At 30.4% G+C, this 18375-nt stretch overlaps 1 protein-coding gene across 2 annotated transcripts in view; it reads right to left on the reverse strand.

Moving 5' to 3' along the window:
• The window catches only part of LOC129916347 (AF4/FMR2 family member lilli), an 84364-nt gene extending 68509 nt beyond the window's left edge, over positions 1-15855 (reverse strand). For both annotated transcript variants that reach the window (XM_055996218.1, XM_055996219.1), the window contains exon 1: positions 15515-15855. In XM_055996218.1, the coding sequence (XP_055852193.1) occupies positions 15515-15582 (68 nt within the window). In that variant the 5' untranslated portion in view covers positions 15583-15855. The remainder of the gene's footprint in view (positions 1-15514) is intronic.
• Between the last annotated feature and the right edge of the window lie 2520 nt (positions 15856-18375).

The raw sequence follows: 18375 nt of genomic DNA on the forward strand, positions 1-18375 counted from the left end.
GTCTTCGCGGAAAAAAAACGCGATTTTGGGTTCGTTTTTTTTCGATTATTTGGACAAAGGCAAAACGCCTATAATGGGTATTGCGTAATCAGGGATACAAGAGCAAAATTATGCGACCAATTTTATCTACATTAGGTACGATTAGATATTGATTCAAACATCCAAGTCTTGTTCACATCGACAACAACTTTTAAAAAAAACTATTTGTGTTTATTCGTTATTTAAAATTTGATTTCACTCTTTTCTTTTCATTTTCACCCAGCAACGGTACCTCCTAAAAATCATGATGCATCATCATCATCATCATAGCTTGTCCTCGAAAATTCATATCAACTACATTTCATCTGACACATCATTCTTTTGTTTGTTTTATAAATTTCAGTGTTGAACATTTTATTTTCCTCTTTAAAAAAAAATATAAAACAAAAAATATTCCCATCCCACTCAATCAGTCCTTTCAATTAGTAATCCAATTTATATTAAGTCACAAAATAAATAAAAAAAAGAGACAACAACAAAAAAAATCTATAAAAAAAGATATAAACACGCAAAGATATAATAAAATTAAAAAAAACTACGCAGACAACAAAGTTCCTATACAAACTTAAAGTAAAAACAAAAATGTTTTTTTTTTCTGTTTTCTCCCCAAAAAATATAAAGAGTGAAAGCTTCTATTTCTCATTATTTTATTCTCTTTAATTAAAAGAAAAAAAGAAAGAAACAAAATTGTCTCTAAACAACGAAATACCAGATTTTGACAAATATTTCTCACTTGACAATTGACAGATGGCAAAAAATAAAGGTGAAATAAGTATTTATTTCTGGTGAATATAGAAACTCACCACAAAAAACGATTTTGCTAGGTCAATAAATGATAATGGCTATGAAAATTAATGTCAATAAACGATTAACAATAAAAATAAATAATAATACAAATAAAAAAAAAAAAAACAAAACAAAGAAAAAATAAACTTACAGGGGAAAAAAAAAAAACAAAACAAAAAACAACCAGCACAAAAATTAGAACTTCATTTTACATAAATTTCAACTCAGTCAGTGAGCGTTTTGCTGAATATTGTCGTCGTCGTTGTTGTGCTTGAGACTTTTGCCCCATTATTTGTCACCCCCTATCATCATGATGGCATGAAAACAATGAAATTTTTTTTTTTTTTTTATTTTTGCTGTTTCTACTTCTGTCATTTGTTGTTGATGGTCCCCGTTCTCCCCTTCTACCTTCATATTCTAAGTATTTGAATTAAAATAGAAGCTAAAGAAGTAGAAGTGAAATGAAAAATGAAGTGTGGCCTGGCCCTTATTTTTCTTTCTTTGTTTTTAATCTCTTTTGTTTTTTTGACATATCCGTAATATATGTAGGTAGGAATACAAAAAAAAAGAGAGAAAATAATAAAAACATATTATATTCAAGTGAGTACAAAATACAATGATAATCAGCGTGACGTGAAAGTAGCTATGAGATGATGATGATAGAACATAAAAGTCGACGAGGAGTTTGGAGAGGAATTTTGTAGATATATTTTATACACAAAGAACGCTCCTATAGCTAAAGAATGGATAACATAACCAGAACTAGGTACATATCCAAAAGAAAAGAAAAAAATCCAGCTCCACTAACATGAACCACCTTAGAATTTAGCAATAAGTAGATAGTAGAGAGGGCGCGATGGTAACGACGACGGCGGTGACAGTAGTAGGAGCAAGATATAGCAAGAGCATCACAAGTAGCAACGGCAATAGGGCACGTGACTTGAATAAAGTTTGTCGACAAACGACAACGGTGAGACGACAAGGCACTCCAACGGCGGCGTTCCATGTTTCTTCTTCCATTGCCGTTTGTGAATTTTTATTATTTTTTTTTTGTTTGCTTGATATTCGTTCGTTCTATTCTGTATTCTACGTTTTTCGGTCCACCACCGAACTCTCTCTTTCTTCTGACATTCGATAGGTTAAGTGGAAAAAAGGGGGAGGGTCGTCACCGTCGTCATCGTCGTCTCTCGTTCTGTCAGTTGAAAAGTCGTTTCGGTGGACTGTCAAAAGATTACAAAACGACGGGTTTGCTTGTAGGTATCTGACGTTGCTGCTGACTTCGTGTCGTAGCCATCTCATAGTCGTCGTTGTTGTTGTCGTCGTCGATCGATCGATTTGTATACTTTAGATAGAAATTACTAGGGCACATCGCACCAACTTCAATTTAATATTCTCCCTGTATTCGGTTCTCCCCGTTTTCATTCTCTTTGTGTTTGCCCCTGGTCTTTCATTCTTTTTTGTCTTATTGGGTGATTTGTCCTCCCTATTACCCCCCACAACTGTTTCTTATAGTATACATATTTTGGTATGTTTTCATTTTGTCGGCAACGCGGTTAGCACCTCTTGTCATCTTGTATTGTGTTGTTATATATTTTAATAAGTAATAGAGAACAAGTTGTAATCACATTTTTATTTATTCGTTTTAGATTTTTTTTTTTTTTTGTGTTTTGTTGCTGTTTTCATTTTTATGTTTTTGTATTGTTTTTGAACGACGACGACAATGGCGAACATAGAGAGAATGATGCTATAAATTTCAATGTGGGTTGATTTGTTTGTTTGTTGTGTGTGATTAATGTGAGTTCAAAGTGTGGGCAGGGGAAACCCTTTTTTGTTTTTGCAATTTAAGTGCATGTTGTTTATAATTTTTTTTTTTGCATAATCATGATTTTTATATGTATTTTCTGATGTAATCATACACTTATACATGTCAAATGAAGATGAATTTGATTTTATAATTATGACGGCAGATGTCGCTTTGTAAATACATACATTTTGAAACGTCATTTGGTTAAAGCTTAGTTTAGAATGAAGATAGTGATTTGTTGTCAAAATAAAACGACTATGAGCTGACATAAAGCTGTTTTGTAGGTTAACTCTACTATTTTGAGAGTAGACAGAAAAGTGTAAAATAAACAAGTATGTAGGTTAAACATGCAAAATAAAAATCATAAAAAAGATAAATGTTCAGTGTGTTTTGAGGAGTTCATTATCGTTTCCGAGAACAGGATTTTCTGAACAATTGTACTGGACCAAATCCCAAAAAATTAACTCGCAGCGTTAAGATAATTCTTATTTACTTAAATGAAACTTCATATTTTTAGAATTTTTAGAAAAAAAAAAACACTTTTTAACATATCTTATTCACTTGGCAGGGTTTGACAGCAGTTCCGTAAAGCAAGAACTGCGACCTCAAAATTGTTGAACCAAACTTGTCTACCTAATTCGTTTGTCCACCCAAAATGTTTGTTTATGAAAATTTAGAGTAAATGCCATTTTTATAGAAATTCTGAATACTGAAAAAATCGTCTAAAATGCTGAAATTTTGAGATAGACGTAATAAAGGTGATTGCAATTGTCTACCTCGAGTTCTACATACATACCAAATATTATCGTTTTTCCACCCTCTGTTTAGGTAAAATTCAAAAAAAAAAAAAAATTTGCACTGAAAAATTGAAAATCCCCTAAAATCTCCAAATATCAATTTTGTTTCTAAATTTCAAACTGCTGTTGATTGTCCACCTTGAGTTCTTTACAAATATTTAATTCATCGTTTGACCACACTCCGTTTAGGAGATATTCAAAATTTAGGAGATTTAAAAATTCCCAACAAAAGTTACGCATACGCCACAGTTTACGTACTGACAATTTCAAAGTCCTCTAAATCTCCAAAAATTACTTTATTTAAAAAATTCAACTTTTGCCGGTTGCCCAATGTCCTCCTCGAGGTCTTTGTTTCTGTCGTTTGTCAATCTCGAGTTCTTTACATTTTACATTAAGGTATTCAAAAAACAAATTTTGTACTGAAAATTTTAAAGGCCACTAAAATCCCCAAAAATTACTTTTTTCCAAAATTCAAAATTCTGGTGTTTGTCAACATCGAGGTCTTTTACATATACCAAAAATCGTCGTTTAGAAAATATATTCGAAAAACGAATTTAGTACTGAAAATTTTAAAGTCCCCTAAAATACCCAAAAATTACTTTAATATATGTTCAGACAGACAGATTTTTAGTTGATTTTAACTTTTAACCGAAACAATTTTTTTTGTAAATACTTTTTTTTTTAATTTCAATTCATGCTAGGTATTTAAACTTAAGCTTATTAAAAAGTTCATTGTAGGCCTCTTACAGCCACAATATTTATTATCAAGAGACTCATTTTCTATGTACTTTTGAAATTATAATTCAAAAAGTAATCAATTATTAGTTTACCTACCGCGTGAAATCATTTTGATACGATAAAACCTATCAATTTTTGTATAGGTACGTATAAAAATCTACACGCGCGCAAAATTTTATTCCACCCCTCGTGAGACTTACGAAAGTATTTATTTATGAACCTAAAGCATATTGTAATTATAGAGAGAGCGCAAATCAACCCCGTAGCCATATCTGCTGGAAAATCCTTATGCTTATGGAGCAGTAGCAGTAGCAGCAGCAGCTACAGACAGCGAATTATACTTTTTAAATTGTTTACCCACTACTCACTCTCTCCCTCTTTCTTTTTTCTATTGTTTATATTGTTGGTGTCTAGCTATGAGAGAAAAAAAAATATATATATTCATAACTGAATCCAAAAACAACACAGGTGTAAACAATGATTTACATTCACACAAGGTGGAAGTTACGCAGCTTAGAAACACGCAACGCAACGGAAGAGGTAAAACAAAACCAACAAAATCGCATGTACATCCCATAACCTAGGAGAAGATTTTTTTTAATAATAATAATAACAACAACAACAACAAAAATGGAAGGAAAAACAACGTATAAATACCACTCTCACTGGCATTGTGCGCTTTCAAATAAATATCACTCCCGCCAAGCAAACCCAACACAATCAAACTCGCAAACCTTTTTCCGTTATAGCAACACCAAAATAACCCCACACACATGAATATTCGTGCAGGTTAAACCACACCATACTACCATTGAGCATCGATAGAGGTCTCTCACCCGTCAAAAAAGAAAAAAAAAAACCATTCCAACGATGTGGAAAGGGTAGAATTGCCATTATCAGCCATTGGGAATAGCTTGTTCATCATCATTATAATCATTTAACCAACAAGGCAACAACTCACTCATGATCCACACACGATATAGTAGTTGAAACGAACATACCTACCGGACCGGCAGAGCACAAAGCAAAAATGATGGAAAAAAAAAACAGAATTAGTGGTATAGGCATATTCCAGCTGATTAAACACATATACACACACACAACACATTGATGTGTTGTCTGCAAAATGTAATCACTCAACGAACATACCCCATTTTTGTTGCCTAAAAATAATTTTTAACTCCCCATAATTCACCACACCTTCGTTTAACCCCCAAACCATACTGTCAAACTAACCACAATAACCACTATACACCGTTATGACCGAATCAGGTGTTATTTGGGACAAAACATTTTATTACACACGGCGAGGCACGTGCAGAGTGAAAAAAACGTACATAATAAAAGGAAATACCAATGGTAGATATGAATGACGGTATTTAACAAACCAGGTGAAGGTAGACAGATGACATACGTACTTGTATACATACACATGATGAAAAATATAAATAAAAAAAAAGGTGAATTGATAAAAAAAAAAAAAATAAGAGAAAAAAAGTTGAATTTACGAGCAAAAACAATGAGAAAATTTGAACGAAACCAACTAAATCTACACTAAATGAATCATCATCTATCGCATATGAACATATAAACATGCATGCATGCATGTATATGAATGTGAGATTATTATATGCGTGAATAAGCAGATTGAAGCAATATTTTTTTGTTAATTCCTGACACGATTCTTGTTCAATACTATTATTTTGCGTCTATTCAATGCGTTTTTACTGATTGACAATCTGATTTTTGTAATTAAATCTTTATAACGTTTTTGTATGTTTTACAGTTTTCGGTGAACTGGAATTAATTACCATTAATTGATGTGCGCTGTGTTTGTGGTTTGCATGCGGGCGATGGTGGAGGATGGTAGAAGAGGTAAAAAGGAAAAAAATAGCAGTTTAAGCTGTGGTTTTCAATAAGATTTAACACGAGCGTTACTTTCTCTATGCATATATTGAAATGTAGATATCAACTCATCAATAAAACAAATAATAAAAAAAAATTAACATCAGTTTTAATTTTATGCAAAAGGCAAAATTTATTTTTCTCAAATTCACTTTGGTATCTACTAGATTTTCTCTGTTTGCAATTATTTTTAGTGGCGATAAATTTATTTTACTAACCATCCAATTAGAGAGAGCAAAAAGTAGATTAGATCAAAATGAACGGCGGCGCTGTCATTCATGACTCGTTTTCTACATTTAACTAGACAGAATATAAATCGTTTTCTTTAACCACGATGACACTTTCGACTTATGCATTCAAGTTTGATGCAGTTAAAAATAGAAAAAAAAAAAACTGAAGTGTGAACAGAACCTTACAGTGTGGATACAAAAAAATGATTGTAATCGAAATTAAAACTGGCAATTGGATAAGAATTTCCCATAGTCATTTTTATCCACATAGAGGTTATTGTACTTGACTTACTTGTTTTAAATTAGTTCTCGTATAAAACTAAGGGTCAGTGACACTTTAATTCCCAATACATGAACTACCTTACCATCCTTAAACTTAAGCGCTAACAGTTAAACGTTCTATTATGTACATATATGGACTATGAGGTAGTGCAAATTATTGAATGGAACGTTACACTTGAGAGAAAACTTAAGGGTCAATTTTTATTAAAGCATGTGAACTGCCTTACCGTCTTTAACCTCAATAGCTGACATTGAAACTGTCTCTTAAGTTAAGGGAAGATAATGTAGTGCACATTTTCAAATGGAAAGTAAATGATACTCAAGTGCCCAAAATAGAGACAATTTATATTTAAACATCTGAACTACATTACCGACATTAAGCTTAACCGCTGACTTTGCAACATTCATTTAAGTTTAGGGACAATGAGGTAGTGCACAGTTTTAGATGAAAAGTACCACGCCCTTTCCGGCAAATTTTGATTGTTCCTTTTTTTCTTGATGTTTACATTTTTTTGACATAAAAAAGTACCAGACATTTTGGTCCTGGTTTGGGTACTTTTGCACAATTTTTCTCTGAAAGGATTTCATTCCCACTCTTTAGATTTGAAAGATTTCATATTTTTTTTTTCAAAAAGAACTTAAACAGACCGTAAAAATGACATTGTGAGTATTAATGTTTTTAATTTTTGATTGACCTCACTCCGCCGACTCAGATGTGAGTCCAAAGATTGTAAATGAGTTTAATATTTCCTGCCGCTTTTTTGTCTATTTCCTTCTCACCATGAAGTGCAAGTGAAAAAGCAATACAGAAATGTCAAAATGAAACGGCGGAGTTAGGCCAATATGAACATCGTCTTGTAGAAAATTTTAATCAAACACACCTAGTTAAGATGTCATGGTTGCTCATTGACAGCTGTCACTTTAACTGTCCGATTTTGATTATTTTGACGTTACAAACTTGAGTCTCCTAAAATTAAGAACTCTGAAGAATATTGTAATTTCTGATTTCTCCGCCCTTAACCCTTTTGTGATGTATTCACAAATGTTATTCTTGCTGTCAATATTAGATCTGTTTGAGTTTTTTTTTTGAAAACAAAAAAAAAAAAAAACAAATGAAATCAAAAAGGTTCGACGAGAAAACATTATGTTGTATATTAATAAAAAAAAACACACAAAAAAAACCGTAACTGCTGTACGATTCCGTCAAAAAAGGTCTTCAATTTTTGTTGTTGTATTTACATAACTATAAATGTCAAACGTCAGAAGTGTCAATATCTAAAAGGATATTCTACATGTTCACTGTAGGTTTTTTTTTTTTTTCGTTTTTTGATTCTTTTCATACAAAACCATGTATCCGTGATTCATATTCGTTCAGTTATGCACCAAGTGTCATGTATTTTCTGAATGCAAATGAGCACGAGCAGCGACACATGATTCGAGAATAAAAATAAAAATTGTATACGAATGAAACGATAACAAAGTTAAAAACATAACCTTATATTTCATGTTGGGATGTTGATATTTATTGAATTGCTAATTGAGTTATTGAGTGGCGTTCATTGGAATGAAAAGTAAAAAAAAAAAAAAACAGTGTCGAGAAACACAAAATTATCATCTCATAGAAAATGGAAAAAAAAAAATGAAGACGATGAAACGCTAATTTACGTTTCTTCAATACAAGTTCTTTCTCTTTCAATCCTTTCAAGACTTGAGATCTTAAGATGTCTTCAAGAGACTCCTAAATATACAAAAAAAAAAAAACACTCACAAGTCGCAACAACGAACCACTTAAAGAAGTGTGTCGGCTGTCAACGACCAAATCAAAGGCCATATTCAGTTTTGTCTTTCTGCGTGTCTCGAGTCGAGTCGGGAGTCGAGATCGAGACGACGCGAAGAGTGAACTAAAATTTGCTAAATTTCAAATGCAAAACAACAAAATTAAGATGCAACACTAAGGGGTGGCCAGCATTGTATAGGTACGTACATTCGTTCTCGTACGTAACGTAACTATAAAACTAAAATGCCAAAACGTCAGAATGAGAAAAAAAAAGGCAAAAAAAAACATACATATAAATAAGAAATAAAGCATCCACAACGAAGCAAAACACAGCAGCCAGCAAAGCAACACTTGTATGCATTTGTGACATGGGTGGAATATTTAATTAAATTATTTGTGTACTGTCTAACTATGTAGGTATAGAGAGGTTGTATATAAATTTCTTCGTTTCGTTCCGTTCATCGTTGTCGTCCTCGAATTCGCACTCTTCTCAATTTATCTATCTTCTCTAGACCTCTGGATGTTGTATGATAAAATTTCCATTTTCAACGAGAGAAGAGAGTTAGAATTCACACAAAAGTTTATGGTTTGAAAGTAAAGTTGTTGGCGTTCGTCGTCACCGTCGCTATATCGTACCAATGTAGACACACACATAAGACATATTTTACCTATGCAGATACAAAGGATGTCGTCCTTTATTATATAAAATAGAGAGAAAAGGGATACTTTTTTTTTTTTTGTTCTGTCTGTTGTGTATAAAGTAATAAAGTGAGTTGTGTGTAGGTTACCAATGTTAAGCTTTTTGTAACTTGGCAATGGAATAAATTAACTGAAGTCTTGATAAGTGTAGAAGAATCGATTTAGTTAGCATAACACTGATGTTCTAAAAAATGATTAAGAGGGAGAGAAAGAGACTCACAGACAGAACATAAAATGTGACATTTAACAATTTTGATAAAATAACATTTTTGTTTAAAATATGCAAAGGTTCTTAATTTAATGACAACCAAATTATATCGTTCGGAAAGTGAAGCTTTTTTGCAAGTGAGAGCGATGATATGATATTTTTGAGAGAAAATACATATTTGGGAATTAATTCGCCAATATTTTTTTTTTTTTTAAGTAAACATTGTTTAGGATAAAAACTTTACAACTATTTGATTGTATGGAACATTAATACAAACAGAGTTCAACAATCAGATTGGTTTTTGCTTCTCGCGAAAACACTTCTAAAAGGCAGTGATTTCAAAATTGTTACTAACTGCTATGAGACCTCTCATCTGGTTTTTCGTGTCCATCTCAATAATATGTGTGAACGTTATTGTAAATTAAGGCAGTATAATTTTTTTTTAGAAAAGGATAGCTTGTTGAACAATTGAAAGAAAAACTTAAAAACGCATATCGTCGGCCTCATAAAGAAACCTTGTAACTCCACCTTTTTTTCGAAAATGACTTTTGAATGTCATTTTTTAGCAAATATGTCAGCGGAGCAACCCAGAAAATTTGAAGTCATTCAGAAAACTCTAAATAGACTTAAATTCAAATTTTGCACAGCACTTAACTCATAACTACTCTGTTGTTTCTCTACTTTTTCGTCTCTCCTGTAATATTTTGAAGTTTGGGAGTTACGAGGTTTCCTTATGAGGCCGACGATATGTGGAATAGCAATAAACTGCAATCGTTTTTAGTTGCAATAAGGACCAAATTGTTTTTTTTTTTTAAAGAAGTAGAGTAAAGAACATGTTTCAGTGCTCATTAAGTGCTAGTTAACTACCCCAAATAAAATTTAGTACTCCACTATATTTGAAAAAAAAAAATAATGTTCTACCCTGATTTAAAGTCAGGGTACTAATTAGGTGTTCTACGAATAAAATAAAAAGTCAGACAATCGTGTAGCAATCAATGTTTAGAATTCAATTGAAGCTGTTTTTAAAATGTTCACTGTAGCGTATACGTAACTTTTTTGTTGTCTGAAAAACTTGAATGAGTTGTAAAAAATCTTTTCGTGACTAATAATAATAAAGATTAGTGACATCTGTTAGATGAATATTTATTGACCTTTCAACAATATCACACGTGTCGTGCAGACAATTTGTTTCATGATGTGAACATCAGCCAAGACGTTCAAAGGTCTTCAATTCGCAACATACTTCAATATTTAACGATTTCGGTCGTATACGTTTGGGTCAACAAAAGTTGAGCAGTTCCATTGATCCATTGATCTATATTTATTCCACATCGGATCAGGATCATGATTGAAGGTTTTTAAAGCGTCAACAGGGAGTTTAGAAATTTTATCTTTAGCGAAAGTGGAATCGAATGAGACATCAATAGCCGAATCGCGAGGACAAATGCTATGTTCGGAATGTTGTGCAATTTTGGATTAATAATTCTTCCAGCTTATAACCAAGCTACGACTGTACCACCCAAAGCACTTGGAAAGCTACATCAACTGTTAAAAAGAAGCTAAAAAAGTTCGTAAATAAATGTCCATGTATTTTCTTAAGGATTTTCTTAATCGCCCATCGTATACCTACCAAACGAAGAACCTCTTTGAAGAACGTCTCAAGAATTCTTTGAATAGGGTTTCAATTGGGCGCCACTTTTTCTCTTAAAAATGACAAAAAAATAAAAAATGTTTTCGTTTTCTAAATGCTTTTTTTATATAACCATTGTTTTGTGTTTTTCAGATTTATGGAAAGATAATGCGAAAGAACAGAACATAATAAATCCACACTGTTCCATTAAAATCTTTTGGTGCAGAAAAAAATACACTCGTATATACAAACACTTATTATAAATATAATAATAATTATCCTGAAGCTAGAATATGTTCTTTTGAGTATATATACACTCTCCATGACATTTTAATTAAGAAATTTGATCAAATGAAATTCCTTGTTCAACAGACCTTCAACACACACACTCAGACATTGTGACACAATAAAAAAAAAAAAAAAAAGAATTAAAAAAATAAGTCAACTTTGTGTTGACCCACTTCCGAGGTTATTTCGTGTACAAAGTACAAAACCCATAAGTGAAGTATTAGGTACCTACTACCTATTCCTTTCATCATTATTATATTGAAATAAATAAAGATTTCTCTTTCTAGTTTTTTTTTTTACTTTTGGTATTTTCTTTTTTTCTTCTTCCACCCATCTTACCAAGGCAGCCTGTCAAAACAAACTTAATGAAACATTTTTCAACCTCATCTCTGAACAAATATCTTGTACATAAACTCAACAAGAAAAAAAAAATAAAACGGGTAATTTTCCTCGGACAAAATTAATTTCTCAAATCTACGCGCCAGCAAATCATGAAAAAAAAAAAAAAGAATTAAAACGGTGAACTAATACCCAACGACTTCCAGCAGTTCACCACCACACCTCCTTCTTCTTTTTTGCCTTGATTATATTTTTTTTATTTGGAGTGTCTCTTTTTAATGTGTTTTATTTTTTTATTTATTCTTTATTTTTTTTGTTATGTTTTTCTTTTTCGCTCCCATTTCTTACCTCCTGCTTCACTCTGTCTTTTGATAAAAATTGCTCGGTTATATTCGCGCAAGTGAGGAAACAAATTCAATTAAAGGAAGATATTAAAAAAAAAAAAATTGAAACAACAAACAAAAAAAATGAACTGCAGTATCAAATAGTCTGGAAAATCTGTTGCATTTTAAAAAGTGCTTTATTTTGAAAATAATAAGTAAGATAAACAAACAAATGTTTATAGCCAATTTCACAATGGACACTTTTACACTATGAACATGAAATCTCGCTTGTTAAAGCTTCCGTAAGGCTACTATAAATAGCTTTCTACAGAACCAACTATCATATGGAAGTCATTACTTCGTCAACTACTCTTTAAACTTATAAGAAAAAAGTTGTGTAAAAAAGTCTTAACTAGCTTTTATAAGACTTTCGTGAACGAGCTTATAGATATAGAAAGGGCCAGTAACTTCGAAAAGATTTCTTTAAAACTTTTTAATTTGAAGTAGAACAGATTGTTGTTTCCATAAAAATTCTATGAATATTTCCTTATAATCAATTTTACATAACTTCTTAAACAAATCTTTAAAGTTATGTTAAAGTGTGTAAAGATGGCTTGCTAAGCTTCTATAAGACTTTCGTAAGCGAGATTATAGAAATTGGAAGGACCAGTAACATCTAAATTTTTAATTTAAAGCCTCACAGATTGTAGTTTATGTTAAGTTTCTATAAATCTTTCTTCAAAAGTGTTGAAATAAGTTTTTAAAAGCTTCGGTAAGTCTTCTGTAAGTGAGCTAATGGAATCTCTATGAAGAAGGAACTTCATTTACAGTTTTTTCATTGGCTTTTAAGAGGAATTTATTGTATAGTGATAAAACTATTTAAACACAAAAAGAACAAATTCAAAAGAAAAAACAATCAATTAAAGAAATAAGAAAGATTAAAAAAATATCATTAACAACTTTACTTTACAAATTATTGAGGTTTCACTTGCAAATTTGTCTTCCTACTTCGTATAATAAATATACATAATATTTTTTTTTATTTGTTTAATTATGTTGCGGTTTAACTTTGTGTTGGTTTGGAATAAAATACACTTTTTGCCTTATCAAACAAATCAACAAATAATTAAATAAAATATTAAACGCACCACCAAAGCTGTGTTACCAAATACTTTTTTTGTTTGTTGGTGTAATTGTTGTTGAACTCAATAATAATTGTTTCCAACCAAATGAAAAAAAAAAATTAAAAAGGTACAAACAAAAATTATCATTTAAGTGGTGAGAGAATTAAATGACTCAAGGTCGTAAGTTTTTTAGGTTAAAGTAACCTGTCTGTGTTTTTTTTTTTTTGTTTCTCTTTTTTTCCACAAAAAAAAGGTTAATTGTGTTTCGAAATGTTTTTTTTTTTTTTTTTCTTTTTGTTAGGTCAAATTTTGCGGGTTGACATTTATCCTAGTCAAATAAGAGTTATGTAGAAACAAAAATCATAAAGAACATTTTGAAACTCTTGAAAAAAACTTTTGGTGAGTGTCAACTGTACAATATAAAACTCGAAAAAGCTTGAAGGTTGATTGCGTGAAACGCTATTTAAATTGTGTTTTTTTTTTTTATTCGCAGTCTTTTGCGAATTTATTGTTTTGTAGGAAATAATTTTTAATAAGCATGAAAGTTCTTTTATAAGTAGTTCAAATAAAATAGACTCACTTCAAAGATTTAAGAATACTTTTACAGGAAAATAAAATTGTCCTCAATTTCCAGAATATTTTTTTTTTTTTTTTTTTCAATCAATCTATATTTGATATTTTATTTTTGTTTTGTTTTCATTTTGTTTGAGGTTTAAATTTGAGATAAGAATTCTAATAGAATTTAATATGTACAATGAGATAATGATAAGAGATAAGCAAACAGAGTGCTTATCAATGTTAAATGCTCGGTATTCAGTTTTAATTTAGAATAATAATTACAAGAACGCAATGTTTTTTTTTGCAAATATTCAGTTATTTTACAAAAATTCCGTTAAAAATGGCGCCCAATTGAAGTCCAAACACGATAAAAAAAAAAAAAATATTAAACGAAACACAAAAATTTTGGTACAACCTGTTATTAAATTTTAAGCTTGTGTAAAAGCACAGAAACAACAAAAACATATTCAAAACAATTTGTATGAATAAATTATCTAGAAAAAGTGGCGCCCAATTAAAACCCACATTCTAAGAAAAACAAACTTAAAAAAACCTATAACAAAAAACTGAAACAAACACTAAAAGTTGCAATAAGTTCTTTAGTTCTCATTTCTATAACTAACGACATTCGTTCGTTTTGTTTTTTTTTTTCTGAATACAGGAGACAAACTTTGTGTACAGCAGACAAGACAAATAGGATAGTTTGTGTGTTAATTTTGATAATTGGATTGTTCTGCCAAAAGTGTGTGTTGTATACACACAATAATAATAATAAGCTAACAAATATAATTTTGCCTCTCACATTAAACCGAGACAACATAAAAAGGAGTTGGCTTTTAATTATTCTTGCCACAAAAATTGTGTGTTCTCATCGTAAAAGACAATTTAAAAGTTCGTAATCTTTTCAAAAAAAAAAAAAAGAAAAGAATCCCTCTCTTTTTCTCTCTCGGTTCATTTTGCAAAACTTAAAATTTCCAATATTGTGTCCTTTATAAAATAGAACATACACTTTGTCGTAGATATTTATATACAAAGTCTGTTAGGTGACATGTAATTTCAATTGTTGGCCCATCCCATGTCATCCATCCATATTGTAGTAGAATGTAGATATAGGTTAGGTAAGGTAGAGTCAGGATGAGTGAAAAGAATAAAAAAAAATAAAGGAAGTAAAATTCTCTCTCGTCCTACCGCAATATAAATTGAGTCTTAATCATTCATGCCTTGCACTCTATGCTTGCACAACCAAGGCAGGCACAGTAGTTGGCGTGGTATCTTTATATGTAGAGTAGAGAATCCTTATACCCTTTCTATACTCTGTGTAATTTCTTCTACATTGTCGTTTGTCGTCGTCGTAGAGTTGTCCTTTGGCTGAATGTGTCCCTATAACCATATCCAATTCTTGTGTGTCAAGGAAGAAAATTCATTCTCTCCATCTCACTCTCTCTCTCTCTATCTCCCTCTTTCTCTTCAGATTTTTATAATAAATTTTTAAATTTTCCAAAAACGCAATGAAGCCAAACTACTAAATTAGTATCAAAGTTTGTCCTTCATTTCAAGCGAGAAAAACACAGAGTAAAGGCAAAGGCAAACCCAAAGCAACGCCGAATGAGTGTGACTGAGCGAGAGAGAGAGAGAGAGGGCCAAAGAAAATCCTATATTAGACATGTTATGCCACAGACAGAGAGGAAAGAGGGAAAAGAAAATTCCTTTACAAACATTTCTATATACCTACATTAAAAGCCGTCGTCTGTGTGAAGTGAAGAGTCCTCAAAAGTAGGACATTATCCATTTAGGTTTGGCTATCAAATTTCTCAAAGCGAAAAATCTCCAGAGCAGAGGGAGAAGTTTAAACATAAGGAAAATATATATATAAAAAAATAGATACAAAAAAAAAAATAATTAAATAGAAAAAGAAAATAAAAGTAAAAAATACCAAAAAAAAAAAAGTTATTTCTTTTAATTTGAAATTAAGGAAAAAAAAACTTACCGTGGTTTTGGTATTTTCTTCATATCCATTTCATTGGGTTTAGTAAGCTTCTTACTAAAGTCTCTCATTGTGAATCATTTCTTGATGTTTTTGTGGTTGAAGGTTGTTTCTTTGAAGAAATCATAAGATTATTTTTTTTGTATGCTTTTTTTTTTTGAAGAAATGTTTTAATTTTTGTTTGTTTTGTTTTTGAAGTTGTTGATGTTTTTGTGTTTGTTTACAAACACTAAACAATTTTATTTGGTGTTATTTATTTTGATATTTTTTTTTGTAAAATATTATTTTTTTTTTAAGTAATTTTATTATTTGTTTTGTTTTTTTTTTTTTTTATTTATTTGATTTGAATTTTTATTTATATTTTTGATTTAAATATTTTTTGTTTTTAATTTAAGTTTTATTCACTATTGTTTTTTTTTTGTATTGATTAAATTAATTTTAATTAATCAAATTAATTTTAATTAATTTGATTGAAAGAAAGTTAAGATACTGTTGAAGAAATATTTGTATTTATTAGAAAATTTTGTTTAATATTTTTTTTTAATTTTATTTTTTTTTACTTTGCAGGAGAAAAAATGAAAGAAGTCATGAATATTTTTTTTTTTTTCAAATTTTGTTCTTCCTTCAACTTAGATAGATTGATATAAATTTTATTTCAACGTGTCTTCGAATTCACGTCAATTTAGTGAGATTACTCTGAAGCTGAACTAACTCCAGGACTAAAATTGACTGAAAAACATGTGTGTTGTTAACCCAACGAAATCGCGAACGTTGGTACCTTTGTACTTTCGATATCTTGGATGAGTACATACTTAAGCCGTGTTTTATTGATAAATTAGTACTTAGCCCACTAAAATTTTGCACTGTAAACTACAACAAACGACTAAGGATAAATGCTAAGGATAAACAGAATACATAATCGTTTGTTGTGGTTTATAGAATTTTTTTTTTTTTTGTAAACTTATACATTTTTGATTCTTCGACAACAAATGTTTTAGAACCTTCTTTCGGAGCCATCTTTGTTAGGTACAATGAACCTTATACACAATTGGCGAACGTGACTAATGTCATAAGATACTTTCATAAAACATAAAGATTTCATTTATTTTTAAACGAAATAGAAGGTTCATCTTACAACCACACCAACAACAAAATATCAATGATAAACTATTTTAACTATTTCATAAGCCTTAGGCAAGTTTATTCATCGATAAGTATTCCCTTAGAAAAATATTATATCACGATAAGAAAAACTAAACCCAAATCAAGTAAAATGAAAACGAGCCCTCCATATCTTTCTTAGCTTACGCTCTCTCTCTTTCTTACTGTCTATCTGCAAGATGATTTTTTTTTTTTAATTTTTGTTGTTTTGGGGGATTTTATTTTTGTTTTCAATTTTTGTCAACTAGAATACAATTTGATTTTTATCAATATTAGTTTTCCCATGAGTAGGAAATTAAAAAAAAATATCAATTAATTGTAAACTTGTTTTCATCAGGTATTTAAAATAAATGACTTAAACTTCATTTATATATACATACATATGTTAAAGTTCAGACTCATCATCAACACCTTTATGAAAAGTAAAAGTTCCCAAAAAAGAAAGAAAAAAACTAAGTTTAATCTGTGGAAGAAAGTGAAATGATTTTGATTTTAAAGTTATTTCACTTTCACTAAACGAAATTGAACATTGTTAAAATGCTTTTGTTTTATCTTAAGAGGCTTCAAAAAATATATGAATATGTAAATTCAAGTTGAAAGATTCAATTAATTTTAATGATTATTTTTATTTAGTGTAAATAAATTAAAAATAAAAATTTTTAAAGTGAATCTAAATGGCAACAAAACATTAAAAAAAAAATAAATGCTAGCCACAGTTAATCCCTAGTCGGTTATCTGCGTGAAATTTTGATGAGATAGTGGAAATATTGAACCACAAATCATCATATAATTATGCCATATTATTCATTGATATGTTCCAGTTTCCCATACTTTTCTATCTAAGATTAGATTTTGATAAGTAACTTTCGCATATTCTATCCTTTATGACTCTCAAGGGGACATAGAATTTTTTTTACTATGAAATGAAAGGGGAAGAACTCTCCCTTCCTTACCAGTTCAGCAGCGTGGAATTTTATAACGCCCCGATACCGATTGTAAGTTGATTTTTATATTATCGCTTAAGCCCTGAAGCAATGTTTTACATTTATTGACTATTTTTGAATTTAATTTGACTATAAAAGGGTGTGTCGCAAAAGTGTTTTAAAAGTGTTAAAGGAGCGTGCTCAATATCAGGGAAATTTCCAATCCTTAGAATTTTAATTCTCATAGGGTTTTAAATGTAGTAAACTAGAAAATATTTTGGAGCAGATCACATTTTTGTCCAGTATTTTAAATATACAGTGACGAGCAAAAGTGGTCAAATGTTTTGCCTTTTTTGAAAAAGTTGTTTAAAACTTAGTGTTCTTTACATAAATTAAATCGTTTTTATTTTATTATTTTTCTATATTATGCCACCATTAATTTTCCTGATTAAAATTTTAAAAAATGCTTCATTGTCCAAAAATGGAGAGTATCATATTGGTATTTGGACTTGACCAATTCTGCTCGTTTTGGAAAAAGGCTTTTGTTTCAATATATTGAGTGTACTAGAATTAATTTTTACCACTTTTAACCACTTTTAACAATGCCTCGAGATAGGACCTATCAATCTGTGAAGAAATAATTTTAAAATTCGGTCGTATTTCAGCTTAATGGAAAGCTCAAAGCTCATCGCTTTTAGACTTGTGTTTTTTTACTGCGCTTACGATTTCTTCAAAAATTTCAACAGATTTTCAGCCAAAATGGGTCAGGGCCTTATGCTG

Source organism: Episyrphus balteatus, chromosome 3, assembly GCF_945859705.1.
Source record: "Episyrphus balteatus chromosome 3, idEpiBalt1.1, whole genome shotgun sequence".
Lineage (NCBI taxonomy): Eukaryota > Metazoa > Arthropoda > Insecta > Diptera > Syrphidae > Episyrphus > Episyrphus balteatus.